Source organism: Talpa occidentalis, unplaced genomic scaffold, assembly GCF_014898055.3.
Source record: "Talpa occidentalis isolate TD23 unplaced genomic scaffold, MPIMG_talOcc4v2.1 talOcc4.14, whole genome shotgun sequence".
NCBI lineage: Eukaryota > Metazoa > Chordata > Mammalia > Eulipotyphla > Talpidae > Talpa > Talpa occidentalis.
Window position 1 is genome coordinate 89,765,200 of NW_023601433.1, and position 22,103 is coordinate 89,787,302.

A 22,103-nucleotide genomic window follows, 5' to 3' on the forward strand; every position below is an offset into this window, starting at 1 on the left:
CAGGGAAAGGGGAGGTGCTGGGCTCCCTGCCCCACTCAAGGAGGGTAGAGCTGAGCAGAGACGGGGAGGAGTCGAGCAAGGAGGGGGCCTGGGGGCACACGTGGGGAAACAGGGGAGGCCCCATGGCCTCCGCGCAGACGTCCAGCAGAGACAGCTCCGGGGACGGGGTCCAGGGCCCGCCTCTCCTTGGCCTGAGGACGGGGCTGCGGTGGGCCCCGCAAGGCTCCCTGCTGGGGCTCAGGGGAGCGGCGAGGGGGCATCCCCAGGGGAGCGGCCACACAGGACAGCGGCAGTGGCTTCGGGCCAGGTGGCGTCTGGGGCAGGAGTCCCGGCAGCAGCCAGGTCAGGCTTCCAGCCGAGGGCAGAGCTCCGGCTGCGGGGCGGGGGCCCTGGGCTGCGCTGGGCGCCTCTGCAGGACACGCTGCCGGGGGAAGGCGCCACAGCAGAGGACGCCCGTGGCTTGGGCCGGAGGGACAGAGAGAAGCCCGCTCAGAAACGGCCCTTTCAAGAGAAACGCTGCCGAGCCCAGGTGACCCGTCCTGGTCCGACCGGGGCCGAGAGGCTGAGGGAAGGGCGAGGGACGGGCAGTGGGCCCACCTGCCCAGGCTGCCCAGCGTGGCCCACGGGGCTGCTCAGACGGGCCGTCTCCCATGGACGCCAAGTCTTGGCGGACGCCGAGACCCGTCTGCAAGCAGCGCTCGGGGGCAGTTCCCGGCTCTGGGGCAGCTCCCAGTGGGCGCCATGGCGGGCGGGTCCCAGTTTCACACGAGAGCTCGCAGCCGCGGGGCTTGTGGGGCCTGCTCTGTGGGTCAGGACACTCTGGCTGAGCCAGGCCACGCAGACACCTGCATGCAGCAAACACTCGGGCCTGGGGCGAGCCTGGCCTGCACCTCCCTCACTGCCTCATCTGTCTGTTTCCTCAGCTAAGATGCTTTTTAAAAAAAAATGGACTGTTAAATCTGTGATTCTCTTCTTGCTAATAAGAAGGCTTATGGCCCGTGAACGATTTACGTAAAGGCAGGTTCTGCCTTTCTCTAGGTCTGGGGACATTTGAAAGAAAGTTAAACTAAAAATAAAAAAAAAAAATTCCTAAATCGGAGTCACAGGCCCATCAGCTGGCCGCAGCCCACGCCAGACAGCGACCTGGGAGAGTCAGCGGAGACAGGCCCAGGAAGGCAGGAACCGCGAGACACGCGTGGACCCAGCGGGCAGCAGGACTGGGCTCCCCGCGGGAAGGGTCACCAGCGCGGCCGGTCTCCTGGATGTGGCCACAGGGCGGGCCTGCCCAGCATGTGGAGCAAAACCCTGGAAGCTCAGTGAGTGGCTGGTGTCCGGGGGCTCCCGAGTCCTCCTCCTTGGGGGGGCGCATGGGCAGCGGGCGGGGCAGGGTGGGCGGGAGCGGGCCCTGGCATCTGAGAGACGCTCTCGCAGCAGCAGGAGGCTGGGCTCACGGAGGAAGGGCAGGGTCCAGCCTGGGACGGAAGGGCAGGTAAGCCCGGCCTTGGAGGGCACCAGAGGGAAGGAACGTGTCAGAAAGGACGGTGGCATCCAGAAAGGTGGACGGAGCCGAGCTGACGTGCTCAGAATGGACTTGTCTGGAGTGATTCAGGCGAGAGAAAGTGTGACGGGGTGGACAATAAGCCGCGGGTTAAAGCCCCCCACACGCCCACAGCGCAGCCCGGGGTGACCCAGTAAGTGGATTCCGGCTAAAACCTCAGTGGGACAGACGGGAAGAGGAAGCCACAGCCTGTCCAGCCCCCGCAGACGAGCACCAGCAGGACGCTGACTTCACAGGCAAAACATCTGCAGGCGCTCACCCGGTCCCCAAGCAGCCGGCGGGGATTCCACAGCAGGCAGGCCAGGGCCAGGCGACCTCACTGTTACAGGTGCACCGTCACACCTGCTCAGGCGCCCCGCCGTGCCCAGCCTCGCCTCTAACAGGTGCCCGGAGGTCGCCCGCGCAGACGTGACACAGGCAGCGAGTCAGCCACGGCTCTGGCGCCAAAAAGCATAACCTGGAGCCAGTTGCAAGGGAAACATGCCAGACCCCAACTGAGGAATGTCCCACAGAGCAGCTGCTCAGAGTCCAGCAACCATGGCAAGGCCTGGGGCAGGCAGAGGGGGGCCAGCGGCCGCGTCTGGACCCACAGGGCCAGGTCAGGTGCTGTGGGCCCTCCCTCGTTCTGGTAACGCATTTTGAAGCTTGTTTCCAAGTGAAAAGGTAACGAACAACCCACTCGGGGCAATCCCTCCGCCTCTGCTTCCCCGCCCAAGTGCATCGAGGGGGTAGCGTGACCACGCGGGAGTCGGGGCCTCTGAGCCGCTGGAGAAGTTCCTCCGGCCACCCTGAGGTCGGCTGCACAGAGCAAGGAGCAGATCCTGCCCGGCCAGGCCGAGACTGAGGATGCGTCACCACGGTGGACTTCCACGGCTGAAACCCCACGAGCGCTCGCAGGATGGACGTGGCGAAGGGAAAAGTCAGCTGCAAAATGAAGGCTGCAGCGTGATGAGGCCTTTGACGTGGCGGTGACGTCACAGATACCGGGCAGGCTCGGCGTGTGCGTGGACGTGGCAGTGACGTCACAGATACCGGGGCAGGCTCGGCGTGTGCGTGGACGTGGTGGTGACGTCACAGGTACCGGGGCAGGCTCGGCGTGTGCGTGGACGTGGTGGTGACGCACAGAGGCCCGTCTCGAGAGCTAAGCAGCTTGAAGTCGCCGTGATTTTAAACCAGGGGAGAAGGCTCCAGAAAGTGGGGCTGCCTCTACCGGCAGGTTTATCTGCAGGATTTCAGACATGATAATATATTCAGGAATCATTTGTGCAATTAAAATTCACAATAAAAGCGGCAGCCTGTTAAGTTGTTGACCTCCACTAAATGATTTGTGAACCCAGGACGGAGACACATTTTTATTACCGACATCATTAATTTGGTAGGGCCAGATTCGCTATTTACTGCATAATGAAGCTGCATTTTCCCAGAGGATTAAATCCCAGCTTCACAGCCAAAGGCAGGAATTGCATAAAGCTCATCACTCCTAAAATTGTCCTTAAACTGCCCACACGGTACAGTGTGGGCAGCTTCTCGGAGCCCACGGACAGTGATTTTTATGGACTTGGATGTCAAAGAGCCCTGGGCTAGACTGGAGGAAACTGGGCAGACAGGGTGGGTGCAGGCAGCTGTGTCCGAACTTAACGATGACCACTGGCACGTGTGCCGACCGTCCTGCTGGGTTTGCTGCTACATGCCCCAGCTGTGCTGCTCCCGATGGACGTGTCCGGCCGGGGCCAGCGGATAATCACGCTCTGTTCTCCCAGTCATTCCTGGAGGCAGCTGTGAGGACATGGCGACCAGGCTTACCAGGCTGTTCCTTTTCTATTGCGGTGACTCCAGTTCGCATCTCTGCAGGTCCCGGGAGGACACTCTCGCCGGCAGCGGCCCAGATCTCGGGCGCCCACCGCCAGCTGTCCACGCCACGCCGCCCACCACAGGGCTCCGTGCTGGCTGCTTCCCCCACTTGGCTCTGCCTTTGTCGCCTGCTTCCTCCTGTCCCAAGCTGACTTTTTGTCAGACTCTGAGCTGCTGAGCTGAGAGTGGGTCCTGTTTCTTGACCCCAGCTGGACGGCTGACTTCTGGGAACTGGCCCGTGGCTTTCTAACAGACAGGGCTGTGGAGGGAGGCACCTGCCAGCGCGTGGGCTCTCCCAGGGCATCTGGCTGGGCTGCCAGAGAGCTCAGCAGAGCCCCATCCCGCTGCTCCGTCTCCCTCCCCGCTGGGGGCGACCACTGGCGGGTAGTTGGTTGGGGGAGGCATTCTGCGGGGAAGGACTATGTGGTCACCGCAGGCCAATAATTCCTGGTCTGCGCAGAGGCCACAAGGCCAGAGAAAAGCAAAGCAAGAGTCACACGCGTGGGACGCAGCATGGGGTTGGCTACGGGCCGGGAAGGCAGAGCGAGGTCTGGAGCGCCAAGGGAGAGGCCACGGGGTGGGGGAGCTGGGGAGGTGGCCCCTGGGTCCGCCCACAGCACCCCCTGAGGTGGGGAGCCGGCACTGCAGGGTGGTGTGAGCACCTGCTGGGGTGAGAGCTCTAAGCGGTCACTTCCACCGGCCCTCGCCATTTTCTTTCTGTGGCTTAGCAAAATGGACTCATTGTCTTCAGCTAAAAGACCCCTGGTCGTTCCTTTTGCTGCAGGGCCAGGCGGGAAGCAGGTTCCCATCACACCCCGCCCCCGTCCGAAAAGCAGCCGACATGCAGCCAGCAGTGGAAGAAGCTGCCCTCTCAGTCCCCATCAGCACCCTGGACAGTGGTGACCGACCCCAGGAGCCCAGAGCCCCAGAGGACAGAGGGACATGGTCAGTCGTCACCGTTCACCCACAAGAGCAAAGGGGAGGCTCCTCTGCCTGAGAGGGCCAGGGCCAGCTGCAGGGACACAGACTCCCCAGCTCGCGTCCAGGGTGTCTCCACCCTAGCCCGACTGACAGACCTCGCGTCTGTCCCCTCCCAGCGGCCACCACTGCCCTCGGCCTTGATGGACTCGGGGAAGCCCAGAGCGTCTGGACGCGGCCACCCCGCAGCCCCGTGATGTTACCCAGTTTTAGGATCAATGTGCGGTGCGGGGATCAGCCGTGCAGACACGCCCTCATCGTGGTGGTGCCGCTGCCGGGCTGGGACATGAGGGCAAACACGAGAAAGGGGCAGGCTGGAAAGATGCTTTCTTTAGTTCTGGTTTAAAAAAGAGCTCTACCACCACAGGGAAAACAATTCGGCGAGTGTTAAGATGTGAGGGAATGCCAGTGAGTCCCAGCAAAGGCCCCCTCACTCCCCAAATTTGCTTCCTTAAATTAAGCTGGAAGGTGGGGACAGGAGTGGGGGTGTTGGTGGCTTCCAGGACCAGCGGTGGGGTGGGGGCACCGAGGGCAGCTCAGCCTGACACTTGCCTCTCAGGGGCTCCCTAGGACACGGGGTCACCCTGAGGACCCCTTGCTCTGTGGACAGCAGGTCGTGGGGTGTCTGTTTTTCCGCTGAACAGTCTGGGCTCGTGCGGGTGTTCCCATGCCGCCATCGCTCAGCTGAGAGCAGGGCACAGTGTGGCAGCAAGTGGAGGTGCTCCTGAGAACTCTGCGTTGGTCTGGACGGGCTGGGCTGTGCTGCAGAAACAAGCAGTCCCACTGTCTGGGGCTTAAACCAAAGGCTCGTCCACCCTCCTCTGCACGCCTGTGGCAGGATGGCTGGGGACTCTTCTGCACTGTTCCTCGCTCCCGGACCCGGGGGGCGCGGGGCCAGCCCATGAAGACTGACAAGGCAGCCAAGGCATGGCTGACAGACATGGAGCTAAATGGTAAAGAGAACAAAATTGATCTTCTTACTGTAGCTCCTGGATCAAGCCATACCTGAAGTCTCCGTGCAGACTTTGTCTTATGGAGGTCGATACATTTCAGCGTCACCCAGTCAACGTGGGTTCCAGTTCTTCACCACAAAGAGTTTCAGCAGTTTCGCATTTGGCTGGGTTTCTCGGAAGCCCACTTTGGCCACAATCCCTTTAAAGGTCATTTGCAGAAAGCTAGGAAAACTCAGAAAATGTGACCACTCAGGGCCGCCTCCCCCGCTCCGGCTCTCCTCACACTGGACTCTGAACAATCAGGTTTTTTCAAATTCCTGGAACATGCAGACACTATTAATAACAGCTTCTCCACTTCTTCATTGGTTTTGGATTTAATTTACTGCCGAGACAAAGGGAAGCAGGCACAAGGCGCTCCCGGATGTCCTTCAGGATGCTGTGGCCCTGGCGCCAGCACGAGGGAGCCATTATTTCCATGAGCCTTTTGTTCTGTGACGTTCCCCAGGCCTCTCCCGGCCCGCCCTGCGCTGACTGCGTTCCCATCGCACTTTATCACTTTCATCAGCAAACTTCAAACCTCAAGCACTTTCCCTGTGCTTTCAAAGTCTCAGATTCGTCAAGCACACAAAGGCGACTTTAGTGCTTTAAAGGTTGACAAAAAAAAGGTGCAAAAACGAAGAAAAAATAAAACCTCACACCTTTTCTCTTGTGAGTCTGCACAGTGAGAGTCTGCGCGCAGAGAAGACTCACAGGGCAGGAGAATCGTCGTCTCTCAAGATGTGCTGGAGCCGAGGACTCGCAGGGGCTGGCGCGCGTGTGCGGCTCGGTAGCCCCAGCCCCAGGTCACGCTCCACATGGCACCACAGGCCTGAGCGCCGCCAGTCACCTCGCCCACCTGACAGCAGAGGCCGTGCCACCCACGGGCGCCCGCCGGCCCGCCCTGCCCAGGGGCCCTGTGCTGCTCTGTGCGAGGACGTGCGAGGGCCTCCCACGAGGGGCACTGGCTGAGCAGGGCCCGCGCCGGCCCCAGGATCGTGCTCCCCCAGCCCCGGTGCCCCGAGCCCCAGCGCAAGGCCAGCTGATATCAACAGCTCCCGGAATAGCACGGCAGACCCGCGCACCAGAAACTCCCCGGGGCTGCAGCAAGCTCGGGGTGGGGGAGGGGGTGTTCGCGAAGACTGCCCAAGCCTAAGGAATATGGCTCTGAAAATGAGCAGCTCGTCGGCTTCAACACCCTCCCACGCTCGTGGTATCTGGGGAAGGCAGCTTGGGTGGGTTCCAGCGAGTGTGAGGCCCCGTCTCTCCTGCGGCGAAGGGCCTTGAGGGAGCCTGAGAGAGAAGGCCACGAGGTTGTGCGGGCTGCAGGGGCGGCGGGGCAGGAGGCGGCGCGGAGGCGGGGAGCACGCCCGTGGCGCGTGGGGAGCAGGAGAAAGGCGGTGCGTGGGGTCTGAGCTCAGAGCCAGCCCGTGCGAGCAGAACTACGGACAAACATCCCCCTCCCGAAAGTGGGGCGACCCCGGGGACTGTCTCCATGCTGCGTGGCAAGGAGGGGCTGTTCCTGGCGGGCCCTTGGCGAGCCGTCCTGGGCGCAGAACCCACGTTCATCTGGCTTTGCTATTATTAGTATCAATAAATATTAATTCGGATCAAATTGTAGATCAAAGCAGAGAGGGAGAGTCATAATTAGAGCTGTTAAATAACACTTGTTATAATTTCCCCGTGGTGGCTTCTCAAAATAAGGTCTTCTGTAAATGCCACTCCAAATCTCGGCGCGCGGCGGCTCACCCACCAGCCAGCTGTCGGGAAAGGGGTTGCGGTGAGCAGCGGGTCTGTCGCCGTTGCTTTCGCTCTGCCGACGCCACTCAGGGCCGGCCGGTGGGAGAGCGGGCTGCGCGCAACAGCCGGACCGGCAGGCCTGGGGGTGAACCCTCGGCCACCAAGAGCCCAGACGCGCTCCCAGGGTCTCGGCCCTCTGCCCTCGCGTCCTTGCAGAAGGGGCCAGTCTGATCGCATGATTTTGTCTGAGGATAAAGAGATTCAAGAGAAGTCGAGTAATTTCTTTGGGGCTGCCCAGGAGACAAGCCAGGCCGTACCTGTCCGGGGCCTCCCGGGGGACCAGCTTCGGGCTGGGAGGCCTGAGAGTCCCTGCGCGGTGTCCCGTCCCTGACCTGACGTCATGTCTTCAGCTTGTTTACTTGCATCTCATTTCTTGACAAAAAGGAATTGGGGCCGTCACTCGTGAGACGCCCGAGCCGCACCCCGGGGCAGGTACCCGTGAGGGCTCTCCAGGGACAGCGGGCCTCCCGGTGGGCGGCCTGCAGGACCCGGCACGGACACCCCTTCCTGCACCAAGGGCCGTTATCCATGGCCCTGAGTGCCCCCGCAGCCGAGGAGCCGCCGGCCTGCCGGAGCCTGCGCTGGCACCGCTGCCGGGCCTTCTCCTGATGCCAGGTCAGCGCTCCCCGGGGCCGGCGGCCGTGAAGCGCCCTCCGGGACGTGCCGACTGCAGAGGTCGGGCTGACCATGAGACGAGGGTCGGTTTCTCTTTCTTCCGTGGTGACTGAAAGCTCCCTGGTGGCCCAGGAAGGCGGCCAGGAGCCGTTCCAGGCCCAGTTAATGAGCAGCAGGTGAACCCAGAAATACAACTTTAGGGGGTTCGACGGGTCTTTAACTCAAGTTTCTTCTCTGACATTCTGATTGGAAATAAAGAGACAACACGCGCCGTGGCCGAGACTCCCCCGCTCGCTGCTTTTTGACTCGGCAGATTCAGCGATTCCACACGCAGCGTGTAAGGTTCTGCGAGGGGCTGTTCACGCTGGCTTTAAAGTGAGTGTGCGGCTCGGCGACGGCAGTGCAGGTCCTCGCGGCAAGACCCAGCGCCTCCAGGAGAGCCGGGGGCGGGACACGGGGGTGGCAGGACTCGCGGGGGTGAGGGTGACGCCAAGGCGCCTACTGTGTGCCAGCAGAGCAGGTGTCGTATGAGGACTCGGGGCCACTGTTTTCACGGCGACTCTCTTCGGTGACACCGTGGAGCTGCCGCAGCCTCAGCGTCGAAGGTGGCTTAGCCGCTAATTCAAGTCCGGGTTTTCACTGTGGCCGCGAACGGGGTTTGTGGGACACTCACAGCCTTCACCCTTGTTTCCGTCTGCCGGGCAGCTCCCAGCGCTCAAGCCCACACCCCAACTCTTGTTTTCCCCCGAAACCAAACCCCTTCTTCACCTCCCAGACCCCCAGCCACCGGGGCCTTCGCTGAGTGCCCCCGTGACCCTCGGCAAGTCCCCAGAGCGCCCCCTCCTCCGGGTGGGCTCAGCTGCCGCGCCCGCTCCCCAGCTCGGCAAACTCGGCCCCCAGGAGCCGCTCACTGTGCCCCGCTCGGCCCAAGCCAGCACGGTGTCCCCCAGCGAGGTCCTTCTAAAGCCATCGCGTCTGTGCTTCCCGGAGGACACCCCCAAGCTCCAGACGCCGCCCAGCCGCGATCCACACCCTCCTCAGTCACCTCTGCAGACACTTGTCTGTGGCGGCCTCTCGCACGAGGCTCCTTCCAGCTTGTTCTCTCTTCGGCCCCAACCCGCGGCGGGTCCCTCTGCCTGCGGCCCCGACACCCTGCGGGGTGAGCGGCCGACGCCCCTTGAACCTCAGGCTAGAGGCCACCTCCTTAGGGCTGACCTTCTGGGAGCTTCCAGACCAAGTGCCCCCGATCGCAATCCTTCGTCTCCGTGTGGTCGCCTGCCCGGCGTCTTCAGCGCGCGCGGTGTGAGGCCTGCAAACTTCACTGACTTCTTCACTGTTCATTGCTGCCGCCTCCCCCATCTCTGCTGCTAACTGTGGGGCGGGATTCACGTCTGTCTCACTTACCGAAACTTCACTTTACCCAGTGCGTTTTTTTTTTTTTAAAGATTTATTTATTTCTGCACACAAAAGCTGGGGTACAGGCCAAAGGTGCGGGGGGTGAGAGGATTCACCAGAGACAGAGCGGGGAGCAGAACAGGTGGATCCACTGAAATCCACTGCTGAGGGGGGCAGCGGGGAGACAGGAGAGTCCGCTGTGCCCTGTGGGTAGCTCCCGGGCCGGGGATGGAACTCGTGCTGCAGTAGCTTTGGGTTGCTTCACAGTGCAGATGCTTAACCCCTTGCGCCACCAGGGAGGCCCCCTACCCAGTGCCTTCTAGGGACGTGTGCGTGTGTGTCTGTGTATCCCTGTCGCACATCTACCTGTGTACACACACATACATAAGTAGGCATGTCCGTAGAATGCACGCACAAAGGGGTGAACGCTACTCCACAAAGTTTCCTTTTGTGTGAAGAAAAATAATTTGAATTTATGATACGGCACATAAATAATTTGCAAAGCATCCATGGAAGGAAGATTCATTAATCCCCCTCCGTCGCTCTGCCACAAAACCCACTTCGGCCAATATATCAACATACAAGCACGACTCGCTTACCTTCAAGTACTCAGTGACCCATTTCCTAGTTTGGAACCATCCACTGAACACAGGGTGGAATGAAACCGTCCTTCAGAAAGACACGACTCCTCTTAGTTAATTCTCAAACGAATAATAAAACACAATTACCACATGGGCCACTTAGCAGGTGGATGGATTTAGTAACGAGCCTGGGAGAAGCGGCGGCGGCCGTGACTCAACCCCCTTCCCAGGGCCCAGCTGCGGGGGAGGCCTGCCTGCCGGAGGCCGGCTCGCAGGCGCGGCTCTGCCTGCTGGAGGGGTGGCAGCGGCCTGCGGGTGGCCAGCGGGCGGCTGACCAGTCAAGGGGAGACGCTGCAAGGCAGCAGGCAACGGAAGTTTGCGTCCCCCCGTCTGGAGCCCTTGAGGGCGCGTGTCCTCAGCGGCGGGGCCAGCTTTGCCCGCAGGTGCCCTCCTGGCTTCAGTCTGCGGCTCCATCTCTCTCTGCGCGGCGTCAGGGGCACGTGAAGGACGCGGTTGCCATGGAGACGCTCACGGTCCGCGTCCTGGACGACAGGCGCCCCTTGCGCTCAGCATTGCACGTCCCTCTGGCTCTTTTCGAAAGTCGAGCTGATCTTTGATGTTTCTTTTATGGCTGTCGGCGACTTTTTTGTTGTTCAATGCGGAGGGAAGAAACTTCAAATTGCCACCTAATGACCGGCCCGTAATTGCTTTATCACTACTGAAGCGCCAAATTACCTAGATAGCTTCTGCTCAGGACCAGCCTTCGCGCCCCCGGGTCCGTCTCTGTAACACTCGCTGGCCCAGGCCCTGCCTCGCGCGGACGGACCTGGCGGCGCAGCCTCCGCAGGTGGAGCGGGCGGTCGGGACGTGGTGCTGTTTCACGAGTCCACATCGGCCGTGATTCCACCCACACCCGTGCGTCGTGACCCCAGCCTGCGCGGCCAGAGGGGGGCCGGGCCGCATGCGGGGTGCTGGTCTGAGCCGGGGCCGGCATTCCCTGAGCAGCCCGCACGGTCGGGAGGGCGAGGCCACAAAGCCGCGGGAGGAGCTCGAGCAGCTCGTGTGGGAACAGCAGCACCGGGGGCCTCAGCCTCACTGAAGGTCGGTGGAGGCCGCGGGGAGTCAAGGGGTCCTGGGGAAAGCGAAGCAGAGCCAGCCGAGGAGCTGCGTGGGCAGCAGAGGGGGAGAGGCTCCTCCACCAGACAGCGGGCACCACGCTCTCCCTTGATCGCCCCGCCTGTGCAGCATCTGTCTATCATCCACCCACCACCAGCCACCCTCCACCCTCCACCCATCCTCCATCATCCTCCATCCATCCTCCTTCCTCCATCCGTCCATCCTCCATCCATCCGTCCATCCTCCATCCATCCATCCATCCAACCATCCTCCATCCATCCTCCATCATCCATCCATCCATCCATCCTCCATCCTCCATCCATCCATCCATCCTCCATCCATCCATCCATCCTCCATCCATCATCCATCCATCCATCCATCCATCCTCCATCCATCCATCCAACCATCCTCCATCCATCCTCCATCATCCATCCATCCATCCATCCTCCATCCATCCATCCAACCATCCTCCATCCATCCTCCATCATCCATCCATCCATCATCCATCCATCCATCCATCATCCATCCATCCTCCATCCATCCATCATCCATCCATCCTCCATCCATCCTCCATCCATCCATCATCCATCCATCCATCCATCCATCCATCCATCCTCCATCCATCCTCCATCCATCCTCCATCCATCCTCCATCCATCCTCCATCCATCCATCCATCCTCCATCCATCCTCCATCCATCCTCCATCCATCCATCCATCCTCCATCCATCCTCCATCCATCCATCCATCCTCCATCCATCCATCCATCCATCCATCCATCCATCCATCCTCCATCCATCCTCCATCCATCCATCCATCCTCCATCCATCCATCCATCCATCCATCCATCCATCCTGCATCCATCCTCAATCCATCCATCCATCCTCCATCCATCCTCCATCCATCCATCCATCCATCCATCCTGCATCCATCCATCCATCCTCCATCCATCCATCCTCCATCCATCCATCCATCCTGCATCCATCCATCCATCCTCCATCCATCCTCCATCCATCCATCCATCCATCCATCCATCCATCCATCCATCCATCCATCCATCCTCCATCCCTTCCCCTCCCCCGCCGGAGCGCAGAGTCTGTCCGCGCACCATATATTCTAAAGGGCTGAGCCCTTTCTCGGTCATTGGATTGTATGTTTATCATTATCCCCCAACTTCATCACCACAAAGGGAATTTCTTTAAATGAAGGGCAGATTTTTCTAGAAAGACATGAGTTCCAGGCCCGATCATCAGACCTGGACGCATATACTAGGAAGTTAAACTTGCCACCCGCCTCACGGCTCAGAAGTGATTTCATCTCTTCCTTGCCAGAGGAATCCGTCCACGCGGTAAGAGGCACGCGGCTCTGGCCTTTCAAGGGTGGGAAGGGATCAGCTGGCTGGTCACAGTCCCACCCTGGGATGCGAGCCGCGTGGGCGGAAGGCCCAGGTCCCTGGTGCGCACTTGGCGGCCCGACCTTAACCATTCCTCTGCTTGCCCGTGAGCTGCCTCATCACACTCACGCGTGAGCGCGCGCTCACAGGGCTGACAGCCTCCATCCCCGCCTTAACCCACCTGCGCACGGCAGCCACAGCGAGGGCGCCCCTGCCCGTGGCTGCGCTGGCGAGCGTCCCTCATGGCTGCTGCTCCCTTGGGTGGCGGCGGAGGAACCCTGCCGCGGGGCGCTTATGACAGAGTTGCCTCTCCGCGCGGGGCACACGGCCTCCCCGGGTCCTCCCAGTGCTGCTCGTGCTCTTGCAGTGGAAACGTCTTAGCAATTACTCCCCCGTCTTTCTGACCCAGCCGTGGCATCTCTGATACTCACGATCGCGCCGTTAGCAGAAAAGTGGACGTGTGTGAGCCGAGGACCAAGCCAGAGAAACAGACGGGAGGTGCCGCCCTCACCCCAGGAGGCCCAGGACAGCTCGCTGGGTTCTGGCGGGGGGCGCGGAAGTTTGCCCCGTCAAGTCATTCTGTGACGTGTCCGTTAAAACCCCACCTGACGGGATGGTCACAGCTCACAGGCAAATCCATCTGGAAGCTTCAGATCTTGGCTGAAGCTCAAGCTCCCACCCGAGCAGCACGATGGGCTGCAGCTGGGCCAGGACGTCGCTTGCCTGGACCCAGAGGGCCGCGCACGGCCAGCGGGCAGCCGCCTGCCCGCACAGGTGTCCACGAGGGGCGCAGGCACCTTCCTCCTCACGTCTCTATTTTGTTTTTCCGGCACTGTTCGTCTAGAAGACGTTTCAGAGGCCGTGTGACTGAAGGGAGAGGCGCTCGCCTCCACCCGCCCCCCGCCCCTGCAGTCACATCTGTCCTCTCTCTGCTGGGGCTCTCCAGGCTGTCTCCACAGCCACCGCCTCCCCCCGGGCCCCTCCTATCAGAAACCCCGCTTTATTCAAACACCCCTCCCCAGCGGCAGCCTGTGGTTGAGCGTGTGGATGGCACCCCGGGTCCCCAGCACGGCGGGGCGCCTGGACAGAACAGCAGGCAGCTCAGCAGAGGGGGACAGGCCCCCAGGCTGCCCTTCCTGGAGCTGCCCTCGGCTCCCCAGCTCTGACGTACAGGACGGCAGGCCTGGGGCGCCCTGCGGCTTCTCACTGACACCCGGTCACTGGATAGACAAGACCCAGAGGGCCCCACCGCAGTGTCAGGGTCCAGTCCACAGCCAAAGGCCTGACAACCAGGCAAGCCGACGGCGCCAGCCCCAGGCCCCGGAGGAGGAGGGTCTCGGCTCTACGGGGGGCAGGAAAAACAGGCAAGTCCTGCGCGGCTGATACCACAGGCAGAGGTGACCCCAGATGCAGTGACCCAAGATGCAGATTCTTTATGTGCATCCCTCAGGCCTGCAGAGGAGCGGCTCACGGCACACCAGCGCGGGACCGAGGAAGGAGGCGCGTGGACGGCCGCGCCCTTGGCCCCAGGCGGGGACGTCCCCTCCGAGGGGGAGCGGCCACGCATTCTGTTCCCAGGAAAACAGACGTTTCTCCTGCTGCTGCCGGGCCGTAGTGTTGTTGTTTCCGAAGCAAACGTGCTCTCGTGATTAGACCGTGTAAGACGGCTGGCCCCCACCTCCGGAAGGGGAAACTGAGGCAAGGACGAGGGTGACCACGAGACCAGGATCTACGGCTCAAGCCAGCAGGCTGAGCTCTTGTACAGTTTCCGCTAAGAATGGCTTTTGTGTTTTTAGGTGGTTGGGAAAAAATGAGAAGCAGCTCACTCCTTGGTGGCACGTGCACGTTCAACGGCACCCGCCTCCCGGCGCGGCGCTGGTCCGAGCTCGGCGGCCTGTCTGCGGGGCACCGGCTTGCGGCACCCGGCAGGGCTGAGCGCCGCCGAGACCACGTGGCTTCCCAGACTGAAAATATTCACTATCTGTGTCTTAGCAGGAACCATTCCCGGTGCTGCCGTTCCCACCCTGCTGGAGCCGACGCCCCTCCTGTGCAACAAGGGTCACGCGGCCAGCGAAGGCGCTCTGGCCTCCCTGCGCTAAGGACCACGCCACCCGCTCGGCCAGGCAGCGGGCCGTCCCGTCGAGGCAAGCAGAAGCACGTGGCTTATAATAAAGTAGCACCTCTCAGCGCACACCAGGAACTGCCCCGCAAGGCCAGCGATGCGGTCACCTGCGGTCACCCGGGGGGAGGCGGGATGTGCAGGCGGCGCAGAGCAGAGGGACGCCGCCCTGACGCGACTGCCGGCAGGAGGCGCTCTTGAGAGAGCAGCCAGCCGCGCCAGCCTGGGCCACCTTCCTCTCCACCCTCTGGCTGGTTCTCCCAGCGCCTCCCAACGACGGACCCCAGCCAGAAGCTAGTGGACAGGCCTCCCGTTTGAGGCAATCCTCACGGAAAGGCCCCCAGGGCCAGGGAGCGCCAGAGCAGGTGGACCCAGGGCGCAGCAGGAGCACCCTCAGTTTCCAAGCCAAGGCCTCACAGCTGCGTCTGAGCCACAGCCCCTCGCACCCAGGCCTCCTTCAATCACATCCCGGAGGTCGCAGAATTCCGTTCTCAGTGACACCGGCCATGGCCACAGAGCTCAGCGTCCAGCTGCCATGCCGGGGGGCCGGGGGCAGGCCCACGGGGAGGTGCTGTCGGACGGCGACACCACGGAGCCAGATGCTCGTGTTCGGTCACTCCGCCTGGGTGAGCCCTGTCTTGTCCACGGGCAGCCGAGAGCTGCGCTTGGGACACACCTGCGGGCCTCGGGTGTCTTCAGTGAGGCCCTTCACCCTCCCCCTGTGCCCCACCCTCCCCCCTGCAGCATCAGGGGAGCCCCTGAGCGGCCCTTCTGGTCCCCCGCCTGCGCCCCTGTGTGCTCTCATGGTGTCAGAGTCATGCTTTAAAACAGTCGGATGGGGCCCAGGCTGCGAGTCGGGAGGTCACCGCCCTGGCAGCGCGTGGACAGCAGCCTGGGGCCTCCATCCAGGGCAGGTCCCAGCCGCCCTCGGTGGCTCCCGCTGGTGGGTGTCCAGCCCGGCAGGTGTCCCCCAATGCAGCCCCACGGCTCAGCTGGGCCTCAGAACAGCCCCCGGTGACAGACAGGCCACGAAGTCTCCCGCGTCCACCCACTGCGACCACACAGCCCACAGCATGGCTGCTCTCCAGACCAGACCCTGCAGCGTCACTGAGAAGACCCCCTCGGGCTCGTGGCCTCCGCCCTGGCTCTGGGCGCCCTGGCATGGCTCCCCCAACCTGACCGCACGGGGCGTCTCACCATGGCCAGCGGGACGACGCCGAGCAGCCCCTTCTGCCGCACGTAGATCCGGGACACGCCCAGGTCGGAGGTGACGTCACCCGGGTACTCCACCTGCCACGTGACGAGCTGGGTGGCCGGCGGGTCAGCAGGCTCCTCCACGGCCACGTCCACCTGCAGGACCTCGTCGGCCGCGCCGTCCGCCCTGCGGAGGAGAGGGGAACAGCGTTGAGGGCGGGGGTGCCACGGGGCCCTGTGCCCGCCACCCCCCGAAACGTCACCCAGAGCCCCCGGAGACCTCGTCCGGACCCCCGAGACCCAGGGCAGGTGCTGAGAAGGAAGCGGCCGGGCCCTGCAGGCCGCTGACCACCCTGGCCACACGGGCCGGCGCGCGGGAGGGAAAGGAGTCGCCTCAGGACTCCGGGCGTCTCTCCCAGATGGAGGCAACCGTGACCCTTCAGCGCCTCCCGCGAGCCGCGCGCAGCTTTAGGGCTGCCTCCCTGCCCCCGCCCCTGTGCCCACAGCGCCCTTTGCTTCCACCCCGCGGGCCAGAGCGCGGCCTCTGGGGCTGACGGGGGCACAGGGGCGGCCACTTGCCCCCAGGAAGCCCAGGCAGGCTGTGCCCTGGGACTGGACGCCCGCAGGGCCTGTGCCGTGGAGCTGGCGCTGACAAGACGCTCGGGAAGCGCCGACCTTTAGGGTGGTCTGCCATCCCCCAGCCCCACGACGCCCCCTGAACCGGGGCAGGAGGCGGAGCTGGGGTCCGGGGAAGGAGGGGAGCAGGGGGCTGCAGCTGAGCCAGCCCCACAGAGAGCTGCACCCGCTTTTCTGGATGAGGAAACCCACACATTACGTGGGACCTTAAAAATCAGGTGGGCTTCCACGCCTGCCTGGGTCTTCCAGATGGTTCCCTGCAGGAGCCTCGGCAAAATATCTGGAAACGAAAGCAGAGCCAGGCGGCGGGAGAGCAGCGCCGCAGCGGCCCGCCCTGAGGACGCGGCTGGAGGCTCCCGAGGGCCCGGGCAGCGAGCAGGGGGTTGGGGGGTCCTGCCCGCGCCTGCCCATCTGCCTTCGCCACGTCTGCACACTCACCCTCTGCCCTCTGCTCTGAGTGCTCCTGTCTCACCAGCTCCCCCACTGTCCCCCGCTTCTCCGGGGACACCACCCACATGCAGAGCTGAAGGTGCCAGGAAGCCACAGCCCTCGGGGGCCCCCGCAGTGTCTGGGGGTGAAGCCCAGCTCCCTGTTCCCAGTGGCCAAAGGCAGGGGCGCTGCCCACGCTCCAGAGCCACCTGCGGCCCCGGGCTGAGTCTGCAGGTCTCCTCGCCGCACCCCATGGACGTAGCTCGGCGCCTCCCGCCCGCGCCGCGCTCCCTGGTCTGGTCAGCTTGTCCCGGGCACCCCGGGAACCTCCTGCTCACCCCTCTTGTCTCAGGTCTGCTTCTGGGGAAATCGAAGGCGTCTGAATGGAAGGAAGACGTCAAAGGCCGCGGGCGAGCGCTAGGGGAGGCCCTGGTGACGACAGCGGGGGGTGGGGGGGAGGCGGGGACCCCCGGCACCGAGCGCGGCTGGCTCCGCCCAGGCCTGCGCGGCGGCGGCAGCCATGCCGGGAGCCTGCGTGGGGACAGGCACGCTCGGGGCTCCCGAGGGGAAGGGCCGCGGTCTGCCCCCGCCCCGCCCGACGGCCCATCCCAGATGGAAGCAGGATATTGCCCAGACGAAGCGCTCCCGACCGCAGCCGAGGACTCCCGCGCCCCACGCCTCTCGGCGTCTTCATCAGCATTTTCAGAATAAAAACCTTTCGTTAGGAAATAAAGTACGCGCCATCCCTATAATGCATGTACTTCGTAATGAGATTTTTGTCACCATAAATTTGTCTTCTCACGTCCTCTGCTTCTGCCTCTCGCCACCCCGCGGTCTGGGAGCCAGGCTGTTCCGGAGCCAGGCCTGCCGCAGCCCCCGCCGGCCCGTCCTCGCCCCAGGGCTTCGTCCTGCCCCCGCTCGTGCGAATGGGGTTTCTGGCGCTTGTTCGGGTGCTGGGAGGTGGGGGTGCGGGTACGCAGGCCTGGGGGCAGGGACTGGGCTCCTGCTTCCACGGTCAGGGGCTTCCCCGGGGGCTTGATTACGGTGGGATGTTCACTGAGGACGGTGGCACAGGGGCCACAAGACCCCCCCCAGCACGCTGCCAGGGGCGCAGGCGGGGGTTGAGGGTCCCACCTGCACCTCCCCACCTGCCTTCACCGTCCGCACGGCCGTCCTCCGCCCTCTGCTCCCGAGTGCTCCCGTCTCACTCGCTCCTGCGCCGGCTCCCGCTTCTCCCGGGCCCCCGCCCACGTGCAGCTCTGCGGGAACGCGGACCCTCGGTGGACGTGGCCTCTGCCCTGACAACCACGAAGCCCCTGACGCCGAGAAACCAGGCTCCCCACAGCAAGCAGGCGAGAGGGAGCTGAGAAGATGCTGGAGAGGATACAGGGCTTCCCGATCCGAAGCAGGGCCGCCTGGCGTGCCTGGGCATGGTTGGGCCCACCCCACAGCCCCCCTTAGCAGTCGCACCCCAGATGCCACTGTAGACTCCTGCCCCCGCGCATCACGGTGATGCCCGGACACCGCCCGCGTCTGCGGCAAAGGGGCACGTCCGAGCCTTTCAGGATTTAATAAAATCCACGACTGGCACCTTGGAGCGGTTACGTGAATTACTCGATTCACACACAACATGCCCGACGAGCAAGGACCCGGCAGAGGGAGCGAGTTCAGGCTGGAAAAGGAGAAGCCAAGGTGGGTGATGACCGGGAGGCCCCTCCAAGCCTACGCCGCGGTACCGGATGCCCGAGGTGAGACTGAGGACCCGGGAGGCCGAGGCCCATCCTCACTACGGAGGGTCCTGCCGCCCGAAGGACCGCCCCTCGCTGCCCGGCCGCGGGTTCCCCGAGAGCAGGCGCTGGTGGAGACGCCGCCCGCTTATCTAAGATGAAGCAAGCGGGAGTCTGGGCTTCGCTTCTAAAAGGCAAGCTCCTCATCCAGCTTCCCGCAGACGCGCTCGCGCGGGGACATTTCAGCCGCTGCCTCCCGCAGGCGGTCTTGCCCGGAGGCCGGCCCCAGCCGCAGAGGGCGGCCAGCATTTCGGAGGGAGCGGGCGGCGCTGGGCGGGCGGCGGGGCACACAGCCAGCAGCGAGGCGCCAGCAAGGGCCCCGAGCCGCCTCCCCTCAACGGAACGTGCCCCCACGCGAGCTGGGGCCTCTCCGCGGGCTAAGGAAGCGGATAAAGCTCAGTCTTCCGTCCCCACGTCGTGACATTTTCTTAAACACATTCACCCGGAGGCGGAGGCGAATTTGATCTTTATCTTTCTGTTGTCCTCGGGGTTCTCTACCTGCGGCTCCGCTCTGCGGCCGTGGAGCGGCGCTCCCGCCGGGGCTGCTGGCGACGTGGCCCGTCTGCAAACACAGGGGCCGGGCGCCCCAAGCCCTCCTGCTCCGGATGTGACTCGGCACAGCGCACGCCGCCAGGGGGACGTGGAGCTGGCAAGGGGGGCAGGAGCCAGCTATGCCCAGCCAGCGCGGGGCCTGGCCTCTCCTCCCCGGGACCGAGGGTGCGGCTGGTCTGGGCAGCCTGGCGCTGCGGGCAGGCGGCTCCCCTTCTGCCTTGAGCTGATGCCGCGGCAGGCACAGCAACCCCCCTTGATGGGGTGCAGGGGGTTTGAATGAAAAATACCTATTTGGGGTCTCCCTGGGGGCACAGGGGTTATAGTCTCAGTACGATCAAGCTATGCCCGGCCAGGGAGCTACCCACAGGGCGCGGCAGACCCCGCCTGTCTCCCCACAGCTCCCCTCAGCAGTGGGTTCCAGCGGATGCGCCTGTTCGGCTCCCCACTCTGTCTCTGGGGAGTCCTCTTACCCCCCACATCTCTGGCCTGTACCCCAGCTCGTCTGTATAAATGAGATGAATCTTTAAAAAAAATAAAAATATTTCCTCTGCCACATCCGGCAACTGAATCCTTCCACTCCCTCCATTTTTAGTTTCTTCTCTGAGAACACCGAGAGCGCACGCTCACCAAGCCTTCCGCGCTGCAGACGTCAGCGCAGGTCGAGGGAAGACAGTCCGAGGGCGAGCCCCGGGCTCGGGCCTACTTGGGGAAGCGCCGCAGCTCCGTGGCGTGGCCGGCGGCCGTCTCGTCGGCAAGTGGGTCGCGCCCCAGACACCGCCCCGGCCGCCAACCTGCACGCGGGACCCTGAACGCCTTCTACTCAGCCTGGGAGCAAACAGCAAGCAGGGCCCGGCTGACTCTCTCGAGCCTGAGCTCCTTGCGGGTGGGTCTGAGCCGCTGGAGTAGGATGGGCCCCACGGTCATTTCAAGACACAAACAGGATTATTAATGGGTGAGGCCGCCGGCCCGCCTCTCACGGCCTCTCCGCTCCCAGCCGACATGATGAATGAAAGCGCCGAGCAGCTCAGGTGTTTTATTCTGTTGTGATAAAAAATAATTCCAGTGTGAATCTAGCTGATGGCGCATATGAATGCGGAGATTCTGTCTCCTCAGGTTTCACCGTTAAACTCACACGAGAAAAAGCTCTGTACGTCCCGTGATGGAAAACCACCGAGCTCCAGCCTCCGGGCGCCCCGGGTCTGGGGTTGAAGAATTAATTTGCTGGTTGAGGTTAATAGAATGTCAATTAATTTCTTGGTATAAATGTCAATACATTCAGTTAAACCTGGTGATTTAAATATAATTAAAGATAAACTTTTGAGTTGCTGGTTTGGTTTGGGGCATGACGGGTGATTTACGGCCTCGCAGAGCTGCGGGAAGAATGTCACCGGGAAGCTGGCGCTCTTGTTCCAGCAGACGCGATAGCGATCAGCTCCCCCCGAGGAGGGACAAGCCGCTGCACTTATCTCAGCTTTCAAACATCCACCTCTGAGCCCCAGCGGTCCGTGCCACTCACCAAGCGGCTTCGCAGGGGGAGGCGTCAGTCACCACACTCCAGATTAGATGAACAGCGCGGGCAGCGGAACCTGCTCGGACCATGGCCTCTGCAGACACTGCGCCCGGGAGCGCGTCCGGCCGCGCACTGCCGTGCTGTCTGGCGCTCTCTCCTTCAGCCTCGTTTTCTCAACTATAAAATGGTCAGTGATCACAACGCTCTCCTGGGTGGGGTCAGTCTTCTGAGTGTGGGGTGTGGACGGCTCACTAGCCACTTTGGGGGTATCGTTCCCGAGTCAACAGGATGCTGAGCTGTGCCGTGCACGACCTACACGACCGCACGGTGGCCCCAGGACCACGAGGATGGAGTGGCATCATCCTCTCACGCCAGAGCTTAGCACCAGCCTGCACACGCCGCCGGTGTAGTCTGCAGCGGCCACTGGGCACGAGGTCTGGAAAAAGCTTTGTTTAGGGTCTGCGGGGCCCGGTGCTGTCAGCTACGACTCTCGCAGTCAGTGCTTTGATCTGTCCTCGTGCAGCAGTGGACCTTGTCTTTTCCCTCGCGGCGGGGCCGAGCCCAAGAATGAAAGCAGAAGCCAGGGACAGCCAGCGGCCGCGCAGGCCTTGCGGTGCTGTCCGAGGTGCTGAAGACACAGCCCCGGCCACGAAGCTCGGCCCTCAGGGAGCCTCCCTGCAGGGGGTGAGGTCTCGGTGGAAATGGGTTCGCGGTGAAGCCCCCCTCGCGTGGGCAGCAGAGGCAGAGGTTGCACAAGAGGGGACTTGTCACAGGAGACGTGTCTGCTCTCACCCAGAGCAAGAACAAATTGGGGGATGATTTAGCTTCTGTCCCAGCAGGGATCCTTGGAAGAAGACGCTGTGGCAGGATTTTGGATGCACGATGTGCATCGTGGATCATCCCGTGCGAGAAGAGGAGGGAAGAGGCAGTGTGGGCAGGAGAGGCAAACCATGACACAAGCTCAAAACAGCCCCCACCAGCCTGGCGGGGACCCCAGTGAGCACGGCCCTGGCTGTCCGGGGGCCCGAGTGGGCAGGACTTGGGGTGTGCTCTTTGGGAAGGGAGGACCTGGGGCCAGGCCGCTCTCCACTGGAGGCAGAGCTGAGGCCTGAGGCGAGCTGACAGGGGGCTGTGGGCTGGCCTCTGCACTGGGCAGCTTGGCCACACTGGCCGGGAACTGGGCCGCACATCTGCACGCCCAGCCTGGCCTCCCAGTGTGGCCAGAGTGCCCTGGACAGTGACGTCTCTTAACTGCAGCCACTCGGGGCTCGACGTGCTCACTGTTTTTAATAACTCACATGAAAACAATAACTCATAAAACAAATTCCCTGAGCATCATCAGAAACTCTCTGCACAGCCTTTTGATGAATGCCGCGTGGGGGAGGGCACCCAGGTGACGGCTTCGGAGTGGCTGCAGCCGGATGGGCTCAGCATGCTGGGATGGGGGTGCCGGGGTGAGGCCGGGCGGGGGGCCTCTGCGGGAGCTAATGACCCTGTTGTGTCACGAGAGACTGCACATAGCTGGCTGTCCAGAGAAGGCGCTGTGGCCAGGCTTTCTGGAGAGGGTGGGGTGATGGCAAACTGGAGTGGTGCACAAGGGTC

General features: G+C 62.9%; 1 protein-coding gene across 1 annotated transcript in view; it reads right to left on the reverse strand.

Annotated features, from left to right (window-relative positions):
* The window catches only part of TMEM132D (transmembrane protein 132D), a 202,006-nt gene that overhangs the window by 48,055 nt on the left and 131,848 nt on the right, over window positions 1–22,103 (reverse strand). The window contains exon 4 of the mRNA XM_037511328.2: window positions 15,591–15,774. Within this exon, the coding sequence (XP_037367225.1) occupies window positions 15,591–15,774 (184 nt within the window). The remainder of the gene's footprint in view (window positions 1–15,590; window positions 15,775–22,103) is intronic.